The sequence below is a fragment of the Sphaeramia orbicularis genome, chromosome 13 (genome assembly GCF_902148855.1).
Source record: "Sphaeramia orbicularis chromosome 13, fSphaOr1.1, whole genome shotgun sequence".
NCBI classification, from domain to species: Eukaryota; Metazoa; Chordata; class Actinopteri; order Kurtiformes; family Apogonidae; genus Sphaeramia; species Sphaeramia orbicularis.
Genome location: NC_043969.1, coordinates 3,398,009 through 3,419,663, shown reverse-complemented (window position 1 = coordinate 3,419,663; position 21,655 = coordinate 3,398,009). Strand labels below are relative to the sequence as shown.

The following is a 21,655-nucleotide window of genomic DNA, read 5'->3' as shown; positions in this document are numbered from 1 at the left end:
TTATTCATCCACTCACTCATTCTCACTGTGCTGGTGCTCAACTCCATCTGTATCCACAGCTGCTCTGGGGCAGACTGATGGAGGCGTGGCTGACAGTCCATGTCAACGGCCCCTCTCATCACCACCAAACATTCATACGCATTCATACACCAGTGTGAGTGACACTGGAGGCAAGGAGGGGGAAGTGTGTTGCCCAAGGACACAATGGCACATGACTAAGACAGAGCGGGATTTGAACCACCAACCCTTTGGTTATTGGACAACTTGCTCTACCTCCACAGCTGCCCATTCCTTCTTTTGTGGACTAAAATATGATATAAATGATTATTTTTAACTGACAAAATGACATAAGCGTCATAGAAACACATTGATTTGAACTGGGGTCATTTTGACCCGTTTATAGACGAGCGGAGGGTCCAGACACTCACTCAGTTACCTCCTAGGGTTAATTCAAATTTGACCGCACATTATCCTGACAACATGAGCATTAATTTTGGTGTACTTACATCTAATGATGATATGAATGGCTGCTGTTTGTGGAGATGTGAATGTGCGTGTGGACCCTGTCACTTCATACACGCAGCTGTAGTTTCCCTGGTGTTCGTACTCCGCCACAGAAAAGTTAAAGGAGGCGGAGTTGTTGACCGCAGCCTCGGTGGTGGTGATGTTGTCGGAGTCGGAGATCAGAGTGAACCGGCCTCCGGGGTATCCAGCGTTGACAGAACAAGTGATGACAAAGCTGTGACCTCTGGTGACCTCTGCACCTTCAGGAACCCACACCAGGCCTCCGCTAGGAGACATCACAGAGATACTGGGCTGGTGCAGATTCACTGGGTAAACAGAAAACAGAAATTCACTTTTTATTTTATTAATTTCATAAAGTCAGTTACTGACTGACCAGCAGGTTTATTTATTATAGAGAGGTGCTGATATATCGCACTAGTGGTGGTTAACTGTCTAGGTAGTACTAGTGGTGGTTAACTGTCTAGGTAGTACTAGTGGTGGGTAAATGTCTAAGTAGTACTAGTGGTGGTTAACTGTCTAGGTAGTACTAGTGGTGGTTAACTGTCTTGGTAGTACTAGTGGTGGGTAACGTCTAGGTAGTACTAGTGGTGGTTAACTGTCTAGGTAGTACTAGTGGTGGTTAACTGTCTTGGTAGTACTAGTGGTGGGTAAATGTCTAGGTAGTACTAGTGGTGGTTAACTGTCTAGGTAGTACTAGTGGTGGGTAAATGTCTTGGTAGTACTAGAGGTGGGTAAATGTCTAGGTAGTACTAGTGGTGGTTAACTGTCTAGGTAGTACTAGTGGTGGGTAAACGTCTAGGTAGTACTAGCGGTGGTTAACTGTCTAGGTAGTACTAGTGGTGGTTAACTGTCTAGGTAGTACTAGAGGTGGGTAAATGTCTAGGTAGTACTAGTGGTGGTTAACTGTCTAGGTAGTACTAGTGATGGGTAAATGTCTAGGTAGTACTAGTGGTGGTTAACTGTCTAGGTAGTACTAGTGGTGGTTAACTGTCTAGGTAGTACTAGAGGTGGGTAAATGTCTAGGTAGTACTAGCGGTGGTTAACTCTCTAGGTAGTACTAGTGGTGGTTAACTGTCTTGGTAGTACTAGTGGTGGTTAACTGTCTAGGTAGTACTAGTGGTGGGTAAATGTCTAGGTAGTACTAGTGGTGGTTAACTGTCTTGGTAGTACTAGTGGTGGTTAACTGTCTAGGTAGTACTAGTGGTGGGTAAACGTCTTGGTAGTACTAGTGGTGGTTAACTGTCTAGGTAGTACTAGTGGTGGTTAACTGTCTAGGTAGTACTAGAAGTGGGTAAATGTCTAGGTAGTACTAGTGGTGGTTAACTGTCTAGGTAGTACTAGGGGTGGGTAAATGTCTAGGTAGTACTAGTGGTGGTTAACTGTCTTGGTAGTACTAGTGGTGGTTAACTGTCTAGGTAGTACTAGTGGTGGTTAACTGTCTTGGTAGTACTAGTGGTGGTTAACTGTCTAGGTAGTACTAGTGGTGGGTAAATGTCTTGGTAGTACTAGAGGTGGGTAAATGTCTAGGTAGTACTAGTGGTGGTTAACTGTCTAGGTAGTACTAGTGGTGGGTAAACGTCTAGGTAGTACTAGCGGTGGTTAACTGTCTAGGTAGTACTAGTGGTGGTTAACTGTCTAGGTAGTACTAGAGGTGGGTAAATGTCTAGGTAGTACTAGTGGTGGTTAACTGTCTAGGTAGTACTAGTGGTGGGTAAATGTCTAGGTAGTACTAGTGGTGGTTAACTGTCTTGGTAGTACTAGTGGTGGTTAACTGTCTAGGTAGTACTAGTGGTGGGTAAACGTCTAGGTAGTACTAGCGGTGGTTAACTGTCTAGGTAGTACTAGAGGTGGGTAAATGTCTAGGTAGTACTAGTGGTGGTTAACTGTCTAGGTAGTACTAGTGGTGGTTAACTGTCTAGGTAGTACTAGTGGTGGGTAAACATCTAGGTAGTACTAGTGGTGGTTAACTGTCTTGGTAGTACTAGTGGTGGTTAACTGTCTAGGTAGTACTAGTGGTGGGTAAACATCTAGGTAGTACTAGTGGTGGTTAACTGTCTTGGTAGTACTAGTGGTGGTTAACTGTCTAGGTAGTACTAGTGGTGGGTAAATGTCTAGGTAGTACTAGTGGTGGTTAAGTCTAGGTAGTATTAGGGGTGGGTAAATGTCTAGGTAGTAGTAGTGGCGGTTAAGTCTAGGTAGTACTAGTGGTGGTTAACTGTCTTGGTAGTAGTAGTGGCGGTTAACTGTTTTGGTAGTACTAGTGGTGGTTCAATGTTTTGGTAGTACTAGTGGTGGTTAACTGTCTAGGTAGTACTAGTGGTGGGTAAATGTCTAGGTAGTACTAGTGGTGGTTAACTGTCTAGGTAGTACTAGTGGTGGGTAAATGTCTAGGTAGTACTAGTGATGGTTAACTGTCTTGGTAGTACTTGTGGTGGTTAACTGTCTTGGTAGTACTAGTGGTGGTTAACTGTCTTGGTAGTACTAGTGGTGGTTCAGTGTTTTGGTAGTACTAGTGGTGGTTCAATGTTTTGGCAGTACTAGTGGTGGTTAACTGTCTTGGTAGTACTAGTGGTGGTTAAATGTTTTGATAGTACTAGTGGTGGTTCAATGTTTTGGCAGTACTAGTGGTGGTTAACTGTCTTGGTAGTACTAGTGGTGGTTAAATGTTTTGGTAGTACTAGTGGTGGTTCAATGTTTTGGTAGTACTAGTGGTGGTTAACTGTCTTGGTAGTACTAGTGGTGGTTAACTGTCTTGGTAGTACTAGTGGTGGTTAAATGTTTTGGTAGTACTAGTGGTGGTTCAATGTTTTGGTAGTACTAGTGGTGGTTAACTTTCTTGGTAGTACTAGTGGTGGTTAACTGTCTTGGTAGTACTAGTAGTGGTTCAATGTTTTGATAGTACTAGTGGTGGTTAACTGTCTTGGTAGTACTAGTGGTGGTTAACTGTCTTGGTAGTACTAGTGGTGGTTCAATGTTTTGGTAGTACTAGTGGTGGTTCAATGTTTTGGTAGTACTAGTGGTGGTTCAATGTTTTGATAGTACTAGTGGTGGTTAACTGTCTTGGTAGTACTAGTGGTGGTTAAATGTTTTGGTAGTACTATTGGTGGTTAACTGTCTTGGTAGTGCTAGTGGTGGTTCAATGTTTTGATAGTACTAGTGGTGGTTCAATGTTTTGGTAGTACTAGTGGTGGTTAACTGTCTTGGTAGTACTAGTGGTGGTTCAATGTTTTGATAGTACTAGTGGTGGTTAACTGTCTTGGTAGTACTAGTGGTGGTTCAGTGTTTTGGTAGTACTAGTGATGGTTGAATGTCTTGGTAGTACTAGTGGTGGTTAGCTTTCTTGGTAGTACTAGTGATGGTTGAATGTCTTGGTAGTACTAGTGGTGGTTAGCTTTCTTGGTAGTACTAGTGATGGTTGAATGCCTTGGTAGTACTAGTGCTGGTTAACTGCCTCTCGTCCTTCCCACTAGTGTCTCTAGGGTCCAGTATGCCACTTGCCAGTTCATGGATTTCACAGACTGACCATGAGTCCAGGTTCCTTCTCCATGGTCACAACAATGGACTAATGGTTGGATTGGACCCTGTTTCATCATCTGACTTTGTTGTCCTTCTTGAACAGTGATCCTGCCTGATCTGGACCTGATCTGGAACCTGAACTCGTGGTCAGTCTGTGGAATCCATGGAACCTCTCTGTTTCTGTATTTCTTACCAGTAACATGAAGTGTGACGGGGTCACTTGGGGGAGAACTGAATGTTTGACTTGAAATGGTCTTCTGATACTGACACTGGTATGATCCGTCATTCTCAAAGGTCACTGTAGGAATGTTGAACGTAGCTGAGTTGGAAGTTGATGTCTGAGGGTTTCTACGTGAGCCTGAGGACGCCATCAGACTGAATGTTCCATCCAAAAATGCCGCTGAAATTGAACAAGTGATGCTGACGCTTTGACCCCAGGTGACCTCTGTGGCAGGATTCATAGAGATGCTGGGTTTGGGGAGACTCGCTTCAACCAAAAAGGAAAAACCATTATAAATGGAACCGAACCATATATTAAACTAGAAGCACTCGGAGAGCGCAGACCTCCGCCAAGGCTGATCAGTGCCCCCCCCCGTGGGCCCCCCCACGCCAAGGAGGTTATGTTTTGGCCAGGGTTTTTTTGTTTGTTTGTTTGTCTGTCTGTCTGTCTGTTTGTCTGTCCGTTAGTGTGCAACATAACTGAAAAAGTTATGGACAGATTTTGATGAAATTTTCAGGGTTTGTTGGAAATGGGCCCCCCCGTGGGCCCCCCCACCCCCGATCACCACCAAAATTTAATCAGTTCTTCCTTATCCCATTTCCAACAAACCCTGAAAATTTAATCAAAATCTGTCCATAACTTTTTGAGTTATGTTGCACACTAACGGACAGACAAACAAACAAACAGACAAACAAACAAACAAACAAACAAACCCTGGCAAAAACATAACCTCCTTGGCGGAGCTAATCAAGGTTCAAGTTTAAACAGTCTTAACCATTGGACACTGTCATCTATGAAGTTGCAATGCTTTTGTTTTCAGACACATTCCTCTTGTTCCTATTCATACAGTCACTAATCATCTTTAACCAGGTGGTGATCACATACTGAGTCCTGGCTCCACTTTATCTGTTCACAATCAACCACATCGGCACAAGCATCTCATGAGGAGAGGTCCAAGTATTGTATTCCAACTTCATGGGCAACAGTGGAAAAGGATTTCTCACCTGAACACATGACACCAGCATCCTTATCATGTTTACAGTTGTGTGACCGAAATCCTGGGTGTTGACACTCAGTCAGAGAACTCTCATTTCCTGAACAGACCACATCATCGAGCCAGATTGGACCAGAGCCACGACCAAAGTGGGCGGAGCTTAGGGCACTCACTGCCGTCCCACAGTTCATCTGTCTACAAACCACCTGAGCATCATTTAAGTCCCATCCATCATCACAGACTGTTCCCCAGGTACCACCATGGAAGACCTCAACCCTACCAGAGCACTGAGTAGAACCAGGACCAACCAGTCTGATGTGATCTGTAGGAACAGAAAACACATATTTACCAAACATTTAAAGGTCTTTGATTAAAACAAACAAGTACAGCGTAAATTAAAAATGTTTGATGACCATCAGTAAAACAGTCACTATTATTTTCCAATCTTAACTCACATTACAATGAAACACACACATACTGTAAAACAGAACTTCTGGTTTCAATGAAAAAATATGAGTAAAAGGGCTGCCTTAAATTTTTATGTCAAATGAAAAAACAGAACTTGTTCTGTTAACATACACTACCGGTCAAAAGTTTTAGAATACCCCAATTTTTCCAGTTTTGTATTGAAATTCAAGCAGTTCCAGTCCAATGAACAGCTTGAAATGGTACAAAGGTAAGTGGTGAACTGCCAGAGGTAAAAAAAACAAAAAAACAAAAAGGTAAGGTTAAACAAAACTGAAAAATAATGTACATTTCAGAATTATATATGAGCTCTGGGTAATGACAGAAATAACAATAATAATAATGATAATAATGATAATAATAATAATAATAATAATAATAAGTAGTAGTAGTAGTAGTAGTATTACACTTAATTGAAGCAATTTCAGTAAAAAAAATACAAAGTTCAAAATCTTTTTTGCCTCCATTATTTAAAAAAATGGAAGTTCATACAGTTGAGTCAATTTCTTTAACTAAATAAATGCGTTATGTGTGTTATAACATAATGCATCAAAACGAGGGGCAAAAGAGCGCCAATAAGTTCACACCTGGAAAAGACATCTGATAATTGTCTGTGATGCATTTGGATGTTGTGTCACCAAACCATGATGATGCTGGTTTGACTTCCCCCACTCTCCTGAACTACCACTTAAGCTGACAGAATTATGGAGGATTTCCATGTTAAGATTTTTGTCATAGTTTTTAACTTGTATTTTTATGTTATCACAAGTCAAGTAATCAGTTGTTCTAACACAGACTAATATGATAGCACAACAAATGGGCCAAATTATATTTGTGCATCAATAATCACAATGACAGAAAATAAAAGTCTGAAAGCCTAAAAAAACAAACAAAAAAACTACCTTTCAGAGTATCTTAGCATTCTTCAACCAAAAGTCTCTCACCTGAACACATGACACCAGCATCCTTATCATGTTTACAGTTGTGTGACCGAAATCCTGGGTGTTGACACTCAGTCAGAGAACTCTCATTTCCTGAACAGACCACATCATCGAGCCAGATTGGACCAGAGCCACGACCAAAGTGGGCGGAGCTTAGGGCACTCACTGCCGTCCCACAGTTCATCTGTCTACAAACCACCTGAGCATCATTTAAGTCCCATCCATCATCACAGACTGTTCCCCAGGTACCACCATGGAAGACCTCAACCCTACCAGAGCACTGAGTAGAACCAGGACCAACCAGTCTGATCTGAGAAGCTGAGCAAAGGAAACACATATTTACCAAACATTTTAAAGGTCTTTGATTTAAACAAACAAGTACAGCGTAAATTAAAAATGTTTGATGACCATCAGTAAAACAGTCACTATTATTTTCCAATCTTAACTCACATTACAATGAAACACACACATACTGTAAAACAGAACTTCTGGTTTCAATGAAAAAATATGAGTAAAAGGGCTGCCTTAAATTTTTATGTCAAATGAAAAAACAGAACTTGTTCTGTTAACATACACTACCGGTCAAAAGTTTTAGAATACCCCAATTTTTCCAGTTTTGTATTGAAATTCAAGCAGTTCCAGTCCAATGAACAGCTTGAAATGGTACAAAGGTAAGTGGTGAACTGCCAGAGGTAAAAAAAAAAAAACCCAAAAAGGTAAGGTTAAACAAAACTGAAAAATAATGTACATTTCAGAATTATATATGAGCTCTGGGTAATGACAGAAATAATAATAACAACAATAATAATAACAATGATAATAATAATAATAATAATAATAATAATAACAATAATTATAAGTAGTAGTAGTAGTAGTAGTATTACACTTAATTGAAGCAATTTCAGTAAAAAAAATACAAAGTTCAAAATCTTTTTTGCCTCCATTATTTAAAAAAATGGAAGTTCATACAGTTGAGTCAATTTCTTTAACTAAATAAATGCGTTGTATGTGTTATAACATAACGCATCAAAACGAGCGGCAAAAGAGCGCCAATAAGTTCACACCTGGAAAAGACATCTGATAATTGTCTGTGATGCATTTGGATGTTGTGTCACCAAACCATGATGATGCTGGTTTGACTTCCCCCACTCTCCTGAACTACCACTTAAGCTGACAGAATTATGGAGGATTTCCATGTTAAGATTTTTGTCATAGTTTTTAACTTGTATTTTTATGTTATCATAAGTCAAGTAATCAGTTGTTCTAACACAGACTAATATGATAGCACAACAAATGGGCCAAATTATATTTGTGCATCAATAATCACAATGACAGAAAATAAAAGTCTGAAAGCCTAAAAAAACAAACAAAAAAACAACCTTTCAGAGTATCTTAGCATTCTTCAACCAAAAGTCTCTCACCTGAACACATGACACCAGCATCCTTATCATGTTTACAGTTGTGTGACCGAAATCCTGGGTGTTGACACTCAGTCAGAGAACTCTCACTTCCTGAACAGACCACATCATCGAGCCAGATTGGACCAGAACCATGACCAAAGTGGGCGGAGCTTAGGGCACTCACTGCCGTCCCACAGTTCATCTGTCTACAAACCACCTGAGCATCATTTAAGTCCCATCCATCATCACAGACTGTTCCCCAGGTACCACCATGGAAGACCTCAACCCTACCAGAGCACTGAGTAGAACCAGGACCAACCAGTCTGATGTGATCTGTAGGAACAGAAAACACATATTTACCAAACATTTAAAGGTCTTTGATTAAAACAAACAAGTACAGCGTAAATTAAAAATGTTTGATGACCATCAGTAAAACAGTCACTATTATTTTCCAATCTTAACTCACATTACAATGAAACACACACATACTGTAAAACAGAACTTCTGGTTTCAATGAAAAAATATGAGTAAAAGGGCTGCCTTAAATTTTTATGTCAAATGAAAAAAACAGAACTTGTTCTGTTAACATACACTACCGGTCAAAAGTTTTAGAATACCCTAATTTTTCCAGTTTTGTATTGAAATTCAAGCAGTTCCAGTCCAATGAACAGCTTGAAATGGTACAAAGGTAAGTGGTGAACTGCCAGGGGTTAAAAAAAAAACCCAAAAAGGTAAGGTTAAACAAAACTGAAAAATAATGTACATTTCAGAATTATTAGGCCATAAGGTGAACCATGAAAAGTGGCCAGAAAATGATTTTGGTTCCCGTGTCTGGGCACTACTTTTTAAATGCATTTTTGTTTAGACTGTACCCTCATGGACTTTGGGTTAAAAGTTCTCCGCAATATATCCTGCAGTTTTTTGTCACAAGCCATAAATCTATATGAATATAAAATTAAAAAATGAAAATTCTGTGATGCTAGATTCACTTGTTTTATTTATCAACATTCATTTTAGCTACACAAAAACTCTCACAAATTGATATTTATACATATAAACATTTTAGACAAGTCTTGATGAATTATTACCATGCAATGTAAATTTAGACCATGAAATCTTGGAAATTTGTGGGAAAAAGCTTCTACTGATTTCACATATTACACATGGTGAATTTTGCCACACACAAACACACATACATCAGTGTTACAGCATTGTTTTACATTTACAGTGTTTACAGTGGCAGGGTTTCTTTTCTTCTCTTAATGATGCATTTGTCATGTAACAATACATGTTTTTTAATAGATCTCAGTCTGGTTTTTTACACAGTACACTGTAAACTTTTATTTTTGTTCAATGGATGTTTTTTTTTAGAGGATATTTCCTGGTGCTATAACATGTCTAATCATCACCATCACTGTCAGAAACATCATCCCATGTAGCTCTATCTTCTGTTTCCTTCTGAACGTTCACACAGTGCTGCCACCTACACAAATCAGTGAAAGACAGTCTTGCTGACGTACAGGAACACCTGTCTGTATCACATTTTATTTGCCTTGTTTCCAAGTGCAGTGGACGAACTGCAAAACACTGTGAGGAGCAGGATTTGTAGTCATCCAGGTCACTGTTGACTCCCCATCCTCAATGTGCCATCCACTACCAATGGGTGAGGGTGCACACATCATACCTTTCAGACAATGTCTCATTATTGCTGTTTGGTAGTTTGCCCTTTTGCAGTGTTGGTGTAGAGCACAGGTGTCAAACATGCGGCCCAGGGGCCAAAGGGTCCAGTCTGGCCCTTGGGATGAATTAGTGAAATGCTAAAATTCCACTAAAATATTAACAGTCCTTTTAGTTCAGGTTCCACATTCAGACCAATTCAATCTCAAATGGGTCAGATCAGTAAAATCCTACCCAATAACCTATAAATACTCATAACTCCGTATTTTTATCTTTGTAAATGTAAATATTTTCCTGTATTTGCACTAAAACAAAATATAATTTTACAAAAAATATGAAAAACCTGAAATGTTTTAAGAGAAGTAAGTGCAATTTTAACAATATTCCACCTGTTAATAAATGTTTTGTGTATTTGTAGACCTACTGGGATCTGTAAGTTTTATATAATGTACATGTGTAAATGATAAACTGAAGCATAATATTGTTAAAATTACACTTATTTTTTCAGTTTGTTCATGTTAGTCACAATGTTTGAAAGAATAGTTTGCAAATATAAACATTTTCATAATGTAATTTTACTTTTTCACTCTAAGACATAGAGAAAAGTTTGGAGTTGACAGTATTTATATATTATTATGTTACTATTTTACTGGCTTGGCCCACTTCAGATCAAAGTTGGCTGAATGTGGCCCCTGAACTGAAATGAGTTTGACACCCCTGGTGTAGAGCATCACATGTTGGAGGCATGGACAGGGCAAACTACCAAGGAGCAATAATGAGACACTGTCAGCAAGACTGGGTGGCCATGGCTCAGACGGTAGAGCAGGTTGTCCAATAACCGCAGGGTCGGCGGTTCGAATCCCGCTTTGTCATAGTCAGTCCATTGTGTTCTTGGGCAAGACACTTCACCCAGTGCCACTCACTCTGGTGTATGAATGTTTGGTGGTGGTTCATTAATTCTTTGCCTGATGATCTGCTCACAGAAGAGAAGATCTTGTAGCAGACATTGAAGGCGGCTCATTTCTGAAACACACACACACACCTAGTTTCACAAAGCTGCAAGCAGTGTTGTGTGTGAGAGAGAGAATGAGTTATGATCAGTAATAGTAGTAATAGTAGTAGTAGCAGCAGTAGTAGTAATAGATGTAATAGCAGTAGTAGTAATAGCAGTAATAATAGTAGCAGTAGCAGTACTAGTAGTAGCAGTAACAGTAATAATAGTAGTAATAGCAGTAGTAGTAATAGTAGTAATAATAGTAGTAATAGCAGTAGTAGCAGTAGCAGTAATAATAGTAGTAATAGCAGTAGTAGTAATAATAGTAGTAATAGCTGTAGTAGTAATAGTAGTAATAATAGTAGCAGTAGCAGTAATAGCAGTAGTAGTAGTAGCAGTAGCAGTAATAATAGCAGTAGTAGTAATAATAGTAGTAATAGCAGTAGTAGTAATAATAGTAGTAATAGCAGTAGCAGTAATAATAGTAGTAATAGCTGTAGTAGTAATAGTAGTAATAGCAGTAGTAATAGTAGTAGAGAATGGAATAAACTTACACACTTATATACAGTGTTCGTGTGAGCGTAAGAGAGTGTGAGAGACAGATATATTTTTTACACACCTGCTGATAACGTCTGTACCAGTGAAAGATGATCCTTTGTGCATTTGCCAGACACGGTGATGTATTTATCCAGTTTTTTCCATATTATGCATAAGGCAGGCAGAACAGGACCAGATGAAACAGTAGGTAGACCCATCCTGGACAGAACAGGACCAGATGAAACAGTAGGTAGACCCATCCTGGACAGAACAGGACCAGATGAAACAGTAGGTAGACCCATCCTGGACAGAACAGGACCAGATGAAACAGTAGGTAGACCCATCCTGGACAGAACAGGACCAGATGAAACAGTAGGTAGACCCATCCTGGACAGAACAGGACCAGATGAAACAGTAGGTAGACCCATCCTGGACCGTCATTTCTTCCTCGGAGTTTCACCTGTTGATCCTGCGGTGCTGCTGGTGTTCATCCTCTGTTTGCACAGACTCACCTCCCTGTGATTCATTGACATCTCAATTCTCTCTTGTATGTTTCTCCGCGGAATCCAATCGCTTTTTTATCAATGAATCGTCTGTAGCATGTTGCATGAAACCCAGCATCTTCTGGAACATTGTCAAAGTCAGTAGTGATAGTGTTTATAAGTTTCAGTTATACTCCTGCTCTCACCACTCAAATAAAGCCATCGTTCGACACAGTTTCTTAACGTTTCCCATCGTTTGGCCGAAAAATCCTGTATTTTTTTCTTTTTTTACGGATATGAGGTGCATATTCCATATTTTTGCTGGCTTTTAAAACTTTTCGTTGTATTTCCCTCCTCTGAACTACAGGAAGCTCGCTTCCTGGTCGCAGCGATCTTGGATGTTTTGCGCTTTCTGATTGGACCAGCAGGTTACATGTGACTCAAACCGCAGCACGCATGATAACAATAGCATTGCGCAAATAAAGTTAAGTAGGACCGACTTCAAACACTGATTTTAAAAAAACTGCAGGATTGTAAGTGGAGAACTTTTGACATTTACCTCAGGAACAATATATCTTTGTAACTGAGTAAAAGATTGTAGTGCCCCATATGTCGGAACAGGATGAAACGATACGGCGTTCACCTTACGGCCTATATATATGAGCTCTGGGTAATGACAGAAATAATAATAACAATAATAATAAAAATAATAATAATAATAACAATAATAATTATAAGTAGTAGTAGTAGTAGTAGTAGTAGTAGTAGTAGTATTACACTAAACTGAAGCAATTTCAGTAAAAAAAATACAAAGTTCAAAAATTTTTTGCCTCCATTATTTAAAAAAATGGAAGTTCATACAGTTGAGTCAATTTCTTTAACTAAATAAATGCGTTGTGTGTGTTATAACATAACGCATCAAAACGAGGGGCAAAAGAGCGCCAATAAGTTCACACCTGGAAAAGACATCTGATAATTGTCTGTGATGCATTTGGATGTTGTGTCACCAAACCATGATGATGCTGGTTTGACTTCCCCCACTCTCCTGAACTACCACTTAAGCTGACAGAATTATGGAGGATTTCCATGTTAAGATTTTTGTCATAGTTTTTAACTTGTATTTTTATGTTATCACAAGTCAAGTAATCAGTTGTTCTAACACAGAATAATATGATAGCACAACAAATGGGCCAAATTATATTTGTGCATCAATAATCACAATGACAGAAAATAAAAGTCTGAAAGCCTAAAAAAAACAAACAAAAAAACAACCTTTCAGAGTATCTTAGCATTCTTCAACCAAAAGTCTCTCACCTGAACACATGACACCAGCATCCTTATCATGTTTACAGTTGTGTGACCGAAATCCTGGGTGTTGACACTCAGTCAGAGAACTCTCATTTCCTGAACAGACCACATCATCGAGCCAGATTGGACCAGAGCCACGACCAAAGTGGGCGGAGCTTAGGGCACTCACTGCCGTCCCACAGTTCATCTGTCTACAAACCACCTGAGCATCATTTAAGTCCCATCCATCATCACAGACTGTTCCCCAGGTACCACCATGGAAGACCTCAACCCTACCAGAGCACTGAGTAGAACCAGGACCAACCAGTCTGATCTGAACTCCTGTCAGATACAAAACATCACATACATAGAATATTAGATTAAATATGTGACCCAGTGTGAACTGAAATGGAACACAGGATAATGGACTGACCTGCAGCAGGTAAAGAGGAGGTGAAGAGGAGACACACTAGAAAAAAAAAAAAAAAAAAAAAAAAAGACATGATTTATTAAAGTTTTTACTGTCATATTCACACACATTTAGGCCCAATCCCAGTTTAGCCCTTAGCCCCTCCCCCTCAGCCCTTGCACTTGACACTACTCCTTGAAATGCAGTTGTAAGGGGTAGTGGTTGAAACATCCTCTGTGAAATGGGACAACCCTTCATCAGTCATCGATGCTTCTATAAACAGATGTTCCAACTTTGTTTGGGACAGAATTCTCCATGTGGTCAGCAGCTGGAACCATCTGTGTTCCATGGGCTTTGGATGGTTGTTGACGCAGAAATGTGATCTATAACACATTGAAACGGCATCAAACAGACGATCAAATGATTCAGTTGTTACCTCTGCCAAGGAGGTTATGTTTTTAATCAGGGTTGGTTGGTTTGTTTGTTAGTAAGATAACTCAAAAAGTTCTGGATGCATTTTGATGAAATGTTCAGGAATTGTTGATATTGGCACAGGGAACAAATTATTAAAATTTGGTGGTGATTGTGGGTGTGTGTGTGTGGGGGGGGGGGGGCAGATCTGCCTTGGCAGAGATCTGTGCTCTCCGAGTGCTTTTCTAGTTTCTGAAGTAAATCTGTCCATTTGTGTGTTTCTTTGGTCACTGCTGCTGTTTTCTGTGTTTACCTCCATCTGACTCATGAGTGGAACTGAATTATAGCAGATTTCTCAGACCCCTGTGTTTGTACTGTGGTCCTGAAAAATCTCCATTTGGAGGGTCAAACAGCCCTCTGCCTTAACCCCTCCCCTCTGACTCATCGATAACCGGAACACCCCTACCCCCTTCATGTGAACACACAAAATGGAGGGGTAGGGCTAAGGGGGAGGGGCCAAGGGGTGAATTGGGATTGGACCTTAGTGTAACCCAGGTCTCCTTACCAATTTTGAAATTATTTATTATATAACTTCCAAAATGCAACTGGAAGTATTGTCAATGTAACTGTGTTTATTTATTATCTATTTTATTTTTTGTGCGTGCCTGCACTACCTGTGTAGCCAGAAAGTCACGGTATCGCGAGATTCGAGTGCCAATCAGAGCAGGGCTGAGGCATCAAACAAAAGTAGAGCCGACAGGTAGAGGAAGTGAGAGAGAGAAGACGGTAGAGTGAGCTGTGGAGCGGACGGCAAACATGGAGTCACAAAGCTGGTAAATACTCACCTGTTTAACACTGATCTGGTAAATACTCACCTGTTTAACACTGAGCTGGTAAATACTCACCTGTTTAACACTGATCTGGTAAATACTCACCTGTTTAACACTGAGCTGGTAAATACTCACCTTTTTAACACTGATCTGGTAAATACTCACCTATTTAACACTGATCTGGTAAATACTCACCTGTTTAACACTGATCTGGTAAATACCTGTTTAACCGCTGATCTGGTAAATACTCACCTGTTTAACACTGATCTGGTAAATACTCACCTGTTTAACACTGATCTGGTAAATACTCACCTGTTTAACCGCTGATCTGGTAAATACTCACCTGTTTAACACTGATCTGGTAAATACTCACCTGTTTAACACTGATCTGGTAAATACTCACCTGTTTAAACCGCTGATCTGGTAAATACTCACCTGTTTAACACTGATCTGGTAAATACTCACCTGTTTAACACTGATCTGGTAAATACTCACCTGTTTAACACTGATCTGGTTAATACTCACCTGTTTAACCACTGATCTGCACCACATTTCTATTCTTGGACAGTTCGAAGTATAGATGTGTTTTCTGCTACAGTTATAGAGGTCTATTGAGGACCAGAGAAAGGGAAAAGAAAGGAGAAGTGAACCGAACTCCTGAATTGGTGAGTTGTATTGCTGTTGCCGTTAGCTTGTTGCTATTGTCCTTTGTATTTCATGGTGCAGTGCTCTGATTGCCTCTGATATATGTTGTGTAATGTGTATATATGTCTGTAAAATGCAGTCGCTGGTTAGTGGTTGCTGGTTAGCAGAGGCCTATCAGCACTTAGCATTAGCGGATGCTAGTTGGTGCTTGGCGTTAGTGGATGCTAGTTAGTACTTGGCATTAACGGATGCTAGTTAGCACTTAGCGTTAGCGCCACCTTTGTAGCTGCTAGCATTAGCATACTAAACCGGAAGTACTATCTGTAATCGTTAAAACCTGTTTAATGTTTACTATGGACAAAAGTGACCATGCATTAGGAATATTAATGAAGTTTTGTATATTTAAAGTGAAATTCTGCACTTTTGATTACTTTAGATAAGGAATTTGATGTCAAAACTGGGTACAGCTGTAGATTTGTGATTTATTTGAATGTGTTTGGTTTGATTAACATTAACAAAGAGTGAATGTAATTAAAGTCGGCCTCGTGTTATTCAGGCCAGGTTTTTTCCTGTGATTGGAAACCCCGATGGAGAGCTAGGAACAAAAAGAAGAACTAGGATCTGCTGAAGTGAACTGATCTGATCTACCAGCATAGTAGGAACACACACACACACACATACACTGCCCAGCCCAATTCCCTTATTTATTTTTGGACTCTTGACTAGAGATCGACCGATATGGGTTTTTCAGGGCCGATATCGATACCGATTATTAGTAGTTAGAGGAGGCCAATAACCAATATTTGGAGCCGATATTCATTTGCAGTAAAAGTGTAAAAATTGGCGTGAAAAATTTTGAATAATGCAAACACTTAACTTCGTTTAAATGCCTAAAACATGTTTATTTAATCAAATAAATAGAAAATAATAGCTCCAGAAGTGCATGGATTTCCTAGACTCAGAAGCATCTCTTATAAAGTTGATTAAAAGCTTAAATAAATAGCTCCCTTAAGTTTTTCCACAGTAAATAAAGTAAAATTGAAATATAACTATAATGACTTCTCTTTGTTTTAAGTTCAAACACAACAAAAATACAGGGAGACTCTTGTAAACTCTTGGGCCACATGCTGACATCTGCTCAACTCATCATGCTTCATTTATTACAGCATTTGGGAAGTCTTAAGTTAATTTCATTATTAAATTTTATATTTTACCATGCGATAGCAGGGACCCTGTCATTCAAAACTATGTTGCTACATTATTAAGGATTAATCTGACAAAAGCTACATAAAAAAGTCTAATAGTGTCTATGAGTGCAGTTAAACTCCTGACAGAACACAAACAGCCTTTAGGGCTTTAATGAGCACACACAGGATTTAAAATGTTCCACCATGTTCAGATAAATCACTTCTGAATTTGACTCGGTCTCATCTTCACTTTAATTTTCAGATCATAGGACTAGAAAGCTCACAGTAACATTAGTAGTTGTGAGTTGTAGAGTTCTTCATGTGACTTTAATGCAAACACACACTATTACATTACATACCAACACAGTCTCATCCCAAATAGTCACAAATTGACGCATGCGGTCAGAGCCCCATAGCGGCACTATTTGATGCAGGGGGTACTCCTTCCACGTCGAAATCCAATGCGGAAGGAGTACGCACCACAGAGAGGCGAAGTTTTCTGGTGTGAGAAGCTCCGGAGAGAAAACACATGTGTCAAAGGTAAATGCAGAAAACTCTTCTGAAACTGGACTAAACATCCCTGTGCTCTACATCTGATAACTACTACTAATGTTTCAGAAGAACATCAGAGCAGAGTAAACATTAGCGGCAGCTCTGCTAACTCAGATGACCTCCTGACATGTGTGTGAATTAGACTGCTGATAATATGGAGGCGCGGCTGCATCTGAGCCAAAATAACCCAGTTTTAAATTGATTTCTTAATATCGGCCCGTCGGATTAAAAAAATGGCCGATACCGATATTCGTCAAATTCCCAAATATCGGCGCCGATAATCGGCCCGGCCGATAATCAGTCGACCTCTACTCTTGACTACAACGGACTGCTTTTTTTTCTGGATTTTTGGACTTCTGACTTGGTTTTTTCCCTTTATTGGATTGGAACTGATGGTAAACCTGTGTGAAAGTGATTTCGTATGGAAGAACAGAAAAAAGATCCATTATGCCCCGTTTCCACTGCATGGTACCAGCTTGACTCGACTTGACTCGACTCGGCCTTTTTGTGTTTCCATTATGAAAAAGGACCTGGAATCTGGTACCCAATACTAGTTTTTTGGTATCACCTCCACCGAGGTTCCAAGCGATACTAAACTGTGACGTATAACACTGCAGAACATTGATTGGTCAGACAGTTGTCTCTGTGACCCGCCGTTTTACAAAAAACAGATGCGGAAGTTGACAGTAAATATAGCGGTACAGTAATCCACATGATAACAGCCTAAAACTACACCATGGTCGGTCGAGGAGATTCAGTCTTTGGTGGCCGACATAAAAATTCAGACGAGACAACACGCAACCAGCGAGTTTTCAGCAACTCTCTGAACAGACGACACGGAAATAACGCGCCGCATCACTATGACGTCCAGGTACTTTAAAGGTAGTAGTATCCTGTAATGGGAATGGTCTCCAGGAATGTCGAGTCGCGTCGAGCCGAGCTGGTTCCACATTGTGGAAACGCAGCATTAGATTGAAACTCTTTAAGGTGCACCCAAATTAAGAATTGTAAACAGTTGTTTTTCTTAATTAAAGAACATAATAATTTAACTGGCTGATCAAACCTTTGTTTTGTATATATTGCAAATATTTCTTTTGTCAATACATGGTACCACTTTTACTTGCAACTCATGTTTCCTGGTTTTCATTGCATTCTGTACATCAGTTTAATCATTCCGCTGCGCTAGCTGATCCTGGAAATCTTCTGAATTCTCTTAACATTCATTGCAAACTAGCCTATAGCAAAGCAACCCGCTAATGCTAATCATCAAATTGTATAACACTTGCTACATTAGTGTTTCAGTTCAACATATAATTTCGATGTTATACTCTTTCAAATGAAATCTAATCCAATCAGACCGGCCCATTGACCACAACAGCTCCTCTACAGTGACTCATGCTGCCGTATCCATAATCTCTACTGTGATGATAGACAGCTGTGTCACTCAGTGGACAATGAATGACAAAACACATCTGACAAGAATGAGGAAATGAAATATATGTGTTTCTGTCAAAATTCTTCTTAATGGTTTTGAGTTTCATTGTAAGAAGAAAAAATGTGACAGCTCCTGTCGTAGCAGTGACAAGTAAATACAGTCAATCTGAAACTCTGCTGTAATGATGTTGAATTTTTTTTACTGATACATCCATAGAACAACAAAAAGTGTGAACATCTGAGTAGAACATCATATTAGGCCTGTGCTGTAGGACTGATACTACTGCTGTGAGTATTCTGCATCAAACTGTATGAGACAGTTTTCCTTTTTTTAAACCCATAAAGACCCAAACGTCCACCTTTAACCCTTAAAGACCCAAATGTCCACCTTTAACCTGAACCATCTACTGATCTAAACTGTTTAATTCCTGTCGATCCACTAATCCTATCAATCCATGTCAATAACTGGTGTAAAATACAGTTCTTCATCTTTTCATGGTCATCAAATATGACCATATTTGGACGTTCAGAGGCTCCATAGTTACCGTGGAAACACCATCATTTTCTACAACACAGGTGTCAAACATGCGGCCCGGAGGCCAAATCTGGCCTGCCAAAAGTTCCATTCCGGCCCTGCAGGATGAAAGTGCAAAAATGACCCTAAACAGTCCAGGTTGAACAAATCCTTTTGGTTCAGGTTCCACAAACAGACCAATGAGATCTAGAGTCAAAATAACAACACAATAACCCATAAATAATGACGACAAATTTTCTTTGTGAAAAATTATGTGGAAAAAAAATGTGAAAAAAATAACATAACACTGTGAAAATATTTACATTTACAAAACTATTCTTTCACAATAAAATGCAAATAAAGACATAAATAAAAACAAAGTTGAACAATTAGAAATGTGCAATTTGAACAATATTCTACCTGTTACTAAATGTTTGGTGCATTTATGGATCCACAGTGATCTGCAGTTGTGTTCAGAATAACAGATGGAATATTGTAGCAGTTGTTCAAATTTTAGTTCCAAACTCCAAAATTTGAACAATATTCTGCCTGTTACTAAATGTTTATGGAACACTGTGTGTAAATGTACATGTATAAATAATAAGTTGAGGCATAATATTGTTAAAATTGCACTAATTTTTCAAATGAAATTTCTGTTTTTTCAGGTTATTCACATCTTTTTTGTAAAATGTAAATATTTTTCATAATTTAATTGGGGTTTTTTGTACTAAAACAAAAAGAAAAACTTGGATTTGTCATTATTTTATAGGTTATTAAGTCATTATTTTACTGGTCTGGCCTGCTGCAGATCAAATTGGGCTGAATATGGAACTGAACCAGAATGAGTTTGACAGCCCTGTTCTCAAACATTGATTCACCAGTCAAAGCCATGCAGTTGGATCAATGCCAGTGGATGGACACGCTGGGTTTATGTTCAGTTCAGGACAGATTGGACTGAAACAGACACTGTTTATTCAGTCTGATCTGTTTCTGACAGAAGAACCATCAACTTTAATCTGAACTTTAATGAACATCTACATCACAGGTGTCAAACATAAGGCCCGGGGGCCAAATCCGGCCCGTAGGATGAATTACACTGAAGATATGAACAATCAATGGTGTAAAAATCGTAATTCAGTTTCCACATACAGACACGTGATCTAAAGTGGATAAGACCAGTAAAATACTATCATAATAACCTGTAAATAATGAAAACTGCAGATTTAATCCTGGTTTTAGTGTAAATAAATGAAATTACAGGAACATGTTTACATTAACAGACTATCCTTTTACAAAAAATGTGAATAACCTGAAATGTCTTAAGAGAAGTATATGCAATTGTACCAATATTCTGCCTGTTATTAAGTGTTTTGTGTATTTGTAATTGTAATATAAGTTGTAATGCACATGTGTGAATGATAAACTGACAAACTGAGGCAGAATATATTTAAAATTGAACTTGTTTTTCTGAAGACATTTCAGGTTGATCATGTTATTCAGATTTTTAAGGAAACGTTATAGATGTAAACATTATCATAATATAATTTTACTTTTTTCACTATTATTATTTTACTGGTCCGGCCCACTTGAAATCATATTGGGCTGAATGTGGAACTGAACTAAAATGAGTTTGACACCCTTGAGTTACATGATCAGTGAATTAAATGTAGGAAAATCTGTGATTTTCACTGAAAAAAACACAAAATACAGAGGATAATATTATAATAAACAGTGATAAATCACTTAAGGAAGGTTAAATATAGAGAAAATATGACCAAAAAGCAACCCTGGGTCTTTGTGGGTTAAAGTTACTTTCATATTTGCCTTCACACAGTGTCACATTCTCAAATTGCTTCTTTCAGTAAAACTGTTAGGAGCTGAAAGGGAACTGTTTCAAAGAAAGTTTAGCAAGAGCTGCTATGGTTAAATATAATTCTGCAGCTGGAAAAGACTGACTGTAAGAGACATACTTTCACATCAGAGAAATGAGAAACATATGCACAGTTTAGTTCATAAGGGTGGGAAGTGTTTTGAAGACGCTGACATGGTATTAAGTGTAAAAACGAATGTAAAAAGCACAATAATAATAATAACCAAGAATGTGTCGAGTGAATAGACGTAAAAGACAGTGTGTTAGAATTACCTACTGTTTTATGTCTGCTGTCGACAAAAGACTCACAGTAAAAATGTGTCTTACCTATGGTCCAACAGTGAAGGTGTGTGCTGTGTGTGTTTGCCATGGTTCTAATGAAGACTCGGTTCCACTTATCAGTCCTAACAGACTGGCCGACTGGACCAACAACCACAGTGCACAAAACTAAAACACTTGTCTTTCCCACACACTTCCTCTTTTTGTCTACAAAACTGAAACCACAAAGTGCCAAAACTTAAACAGCTGCAGTTTGAGCTCCTCCAAGATGTTAGATAAACTCACTTTACTGCATCAGTCACATGAGCTTCTGTGCTGTCCCAAACCTTAGGGAGACTAGAAGAAGATCAAATCCAAAAAATAATCAGTCACATTTTATTTGTATAGAACAGGGCTGTCAAACTCATTTTGGTTCAGTTCCATATTTAGCCCAATTTGATCTGCAGTGGGCCAGACCAGTAAAAAAATGACTTCATAACCTATAAA

General features: G+C 39.0%; 1 protein-coding gene across 6 annotated transcripts in view; it reads right to left on the bottom strand.

The window, feature by feature from the left end:
• LOC115431904 (deleted in malignant brain tumors 1 protein-like) overlaps nucleotides 1–21,451 on the bottom strand; it is a 28,488-nt gene extending 7,037 nt beyond the window's left edge. The window contains exons 1-8 of one of the 6 annotated variants that reach the window (XM_030152617.1): nucleotides 21,218–21,451; nucleotides 13,472–13,507; nucleotides 13,066–13,380; nucleotides 8,083–8,394; nucleotides 6,665–6,979; nucleotides 5,266–5,577; nucleotides 4,235–4,528; nucleotides 507–830 (exon numbers count right to left, since the gene is read on the bottom strand). In XM_030152617.1, coding sequence (XP_030008477.1) covers nucleotides 507–830; nucleotides 4,235–4,528; nucleotides 5,266–5,577; nucleotides 6,665–6,979; nucleotides 8,083–8,394; nucleotides 13,066–13,380; nucleotides 13,472–13,507; nucleotides 21,218–21,260 — 1,951 coding nt within the window. In that variant the 5' untranslated portion in view covers nucleotides 21,261–21,451. Of the gene's footprint in view, nucleotides 1–506; nucleotides 831–4,234; nucleotides 4,529–5,265; nucleotides 5,578–6,664; nucleotides 6,980–8,082; nucleotides 8,395–10,661; nucleotides 10,900–11,351; nucleotides 11,558–13,065; nucleotides 13,381–13,471; nucleotides 13,508–21,217 lie in introns of those variants that run through there. The other 5 variants (XM_030152621.1, XM_030152619.1, XM_030152622.1 and 2 more) reach the window with 5 other exon arrangements.
• Between the last annotated feature and the right edge of the window lie 204 nt (nucleotides 21,452–21,655).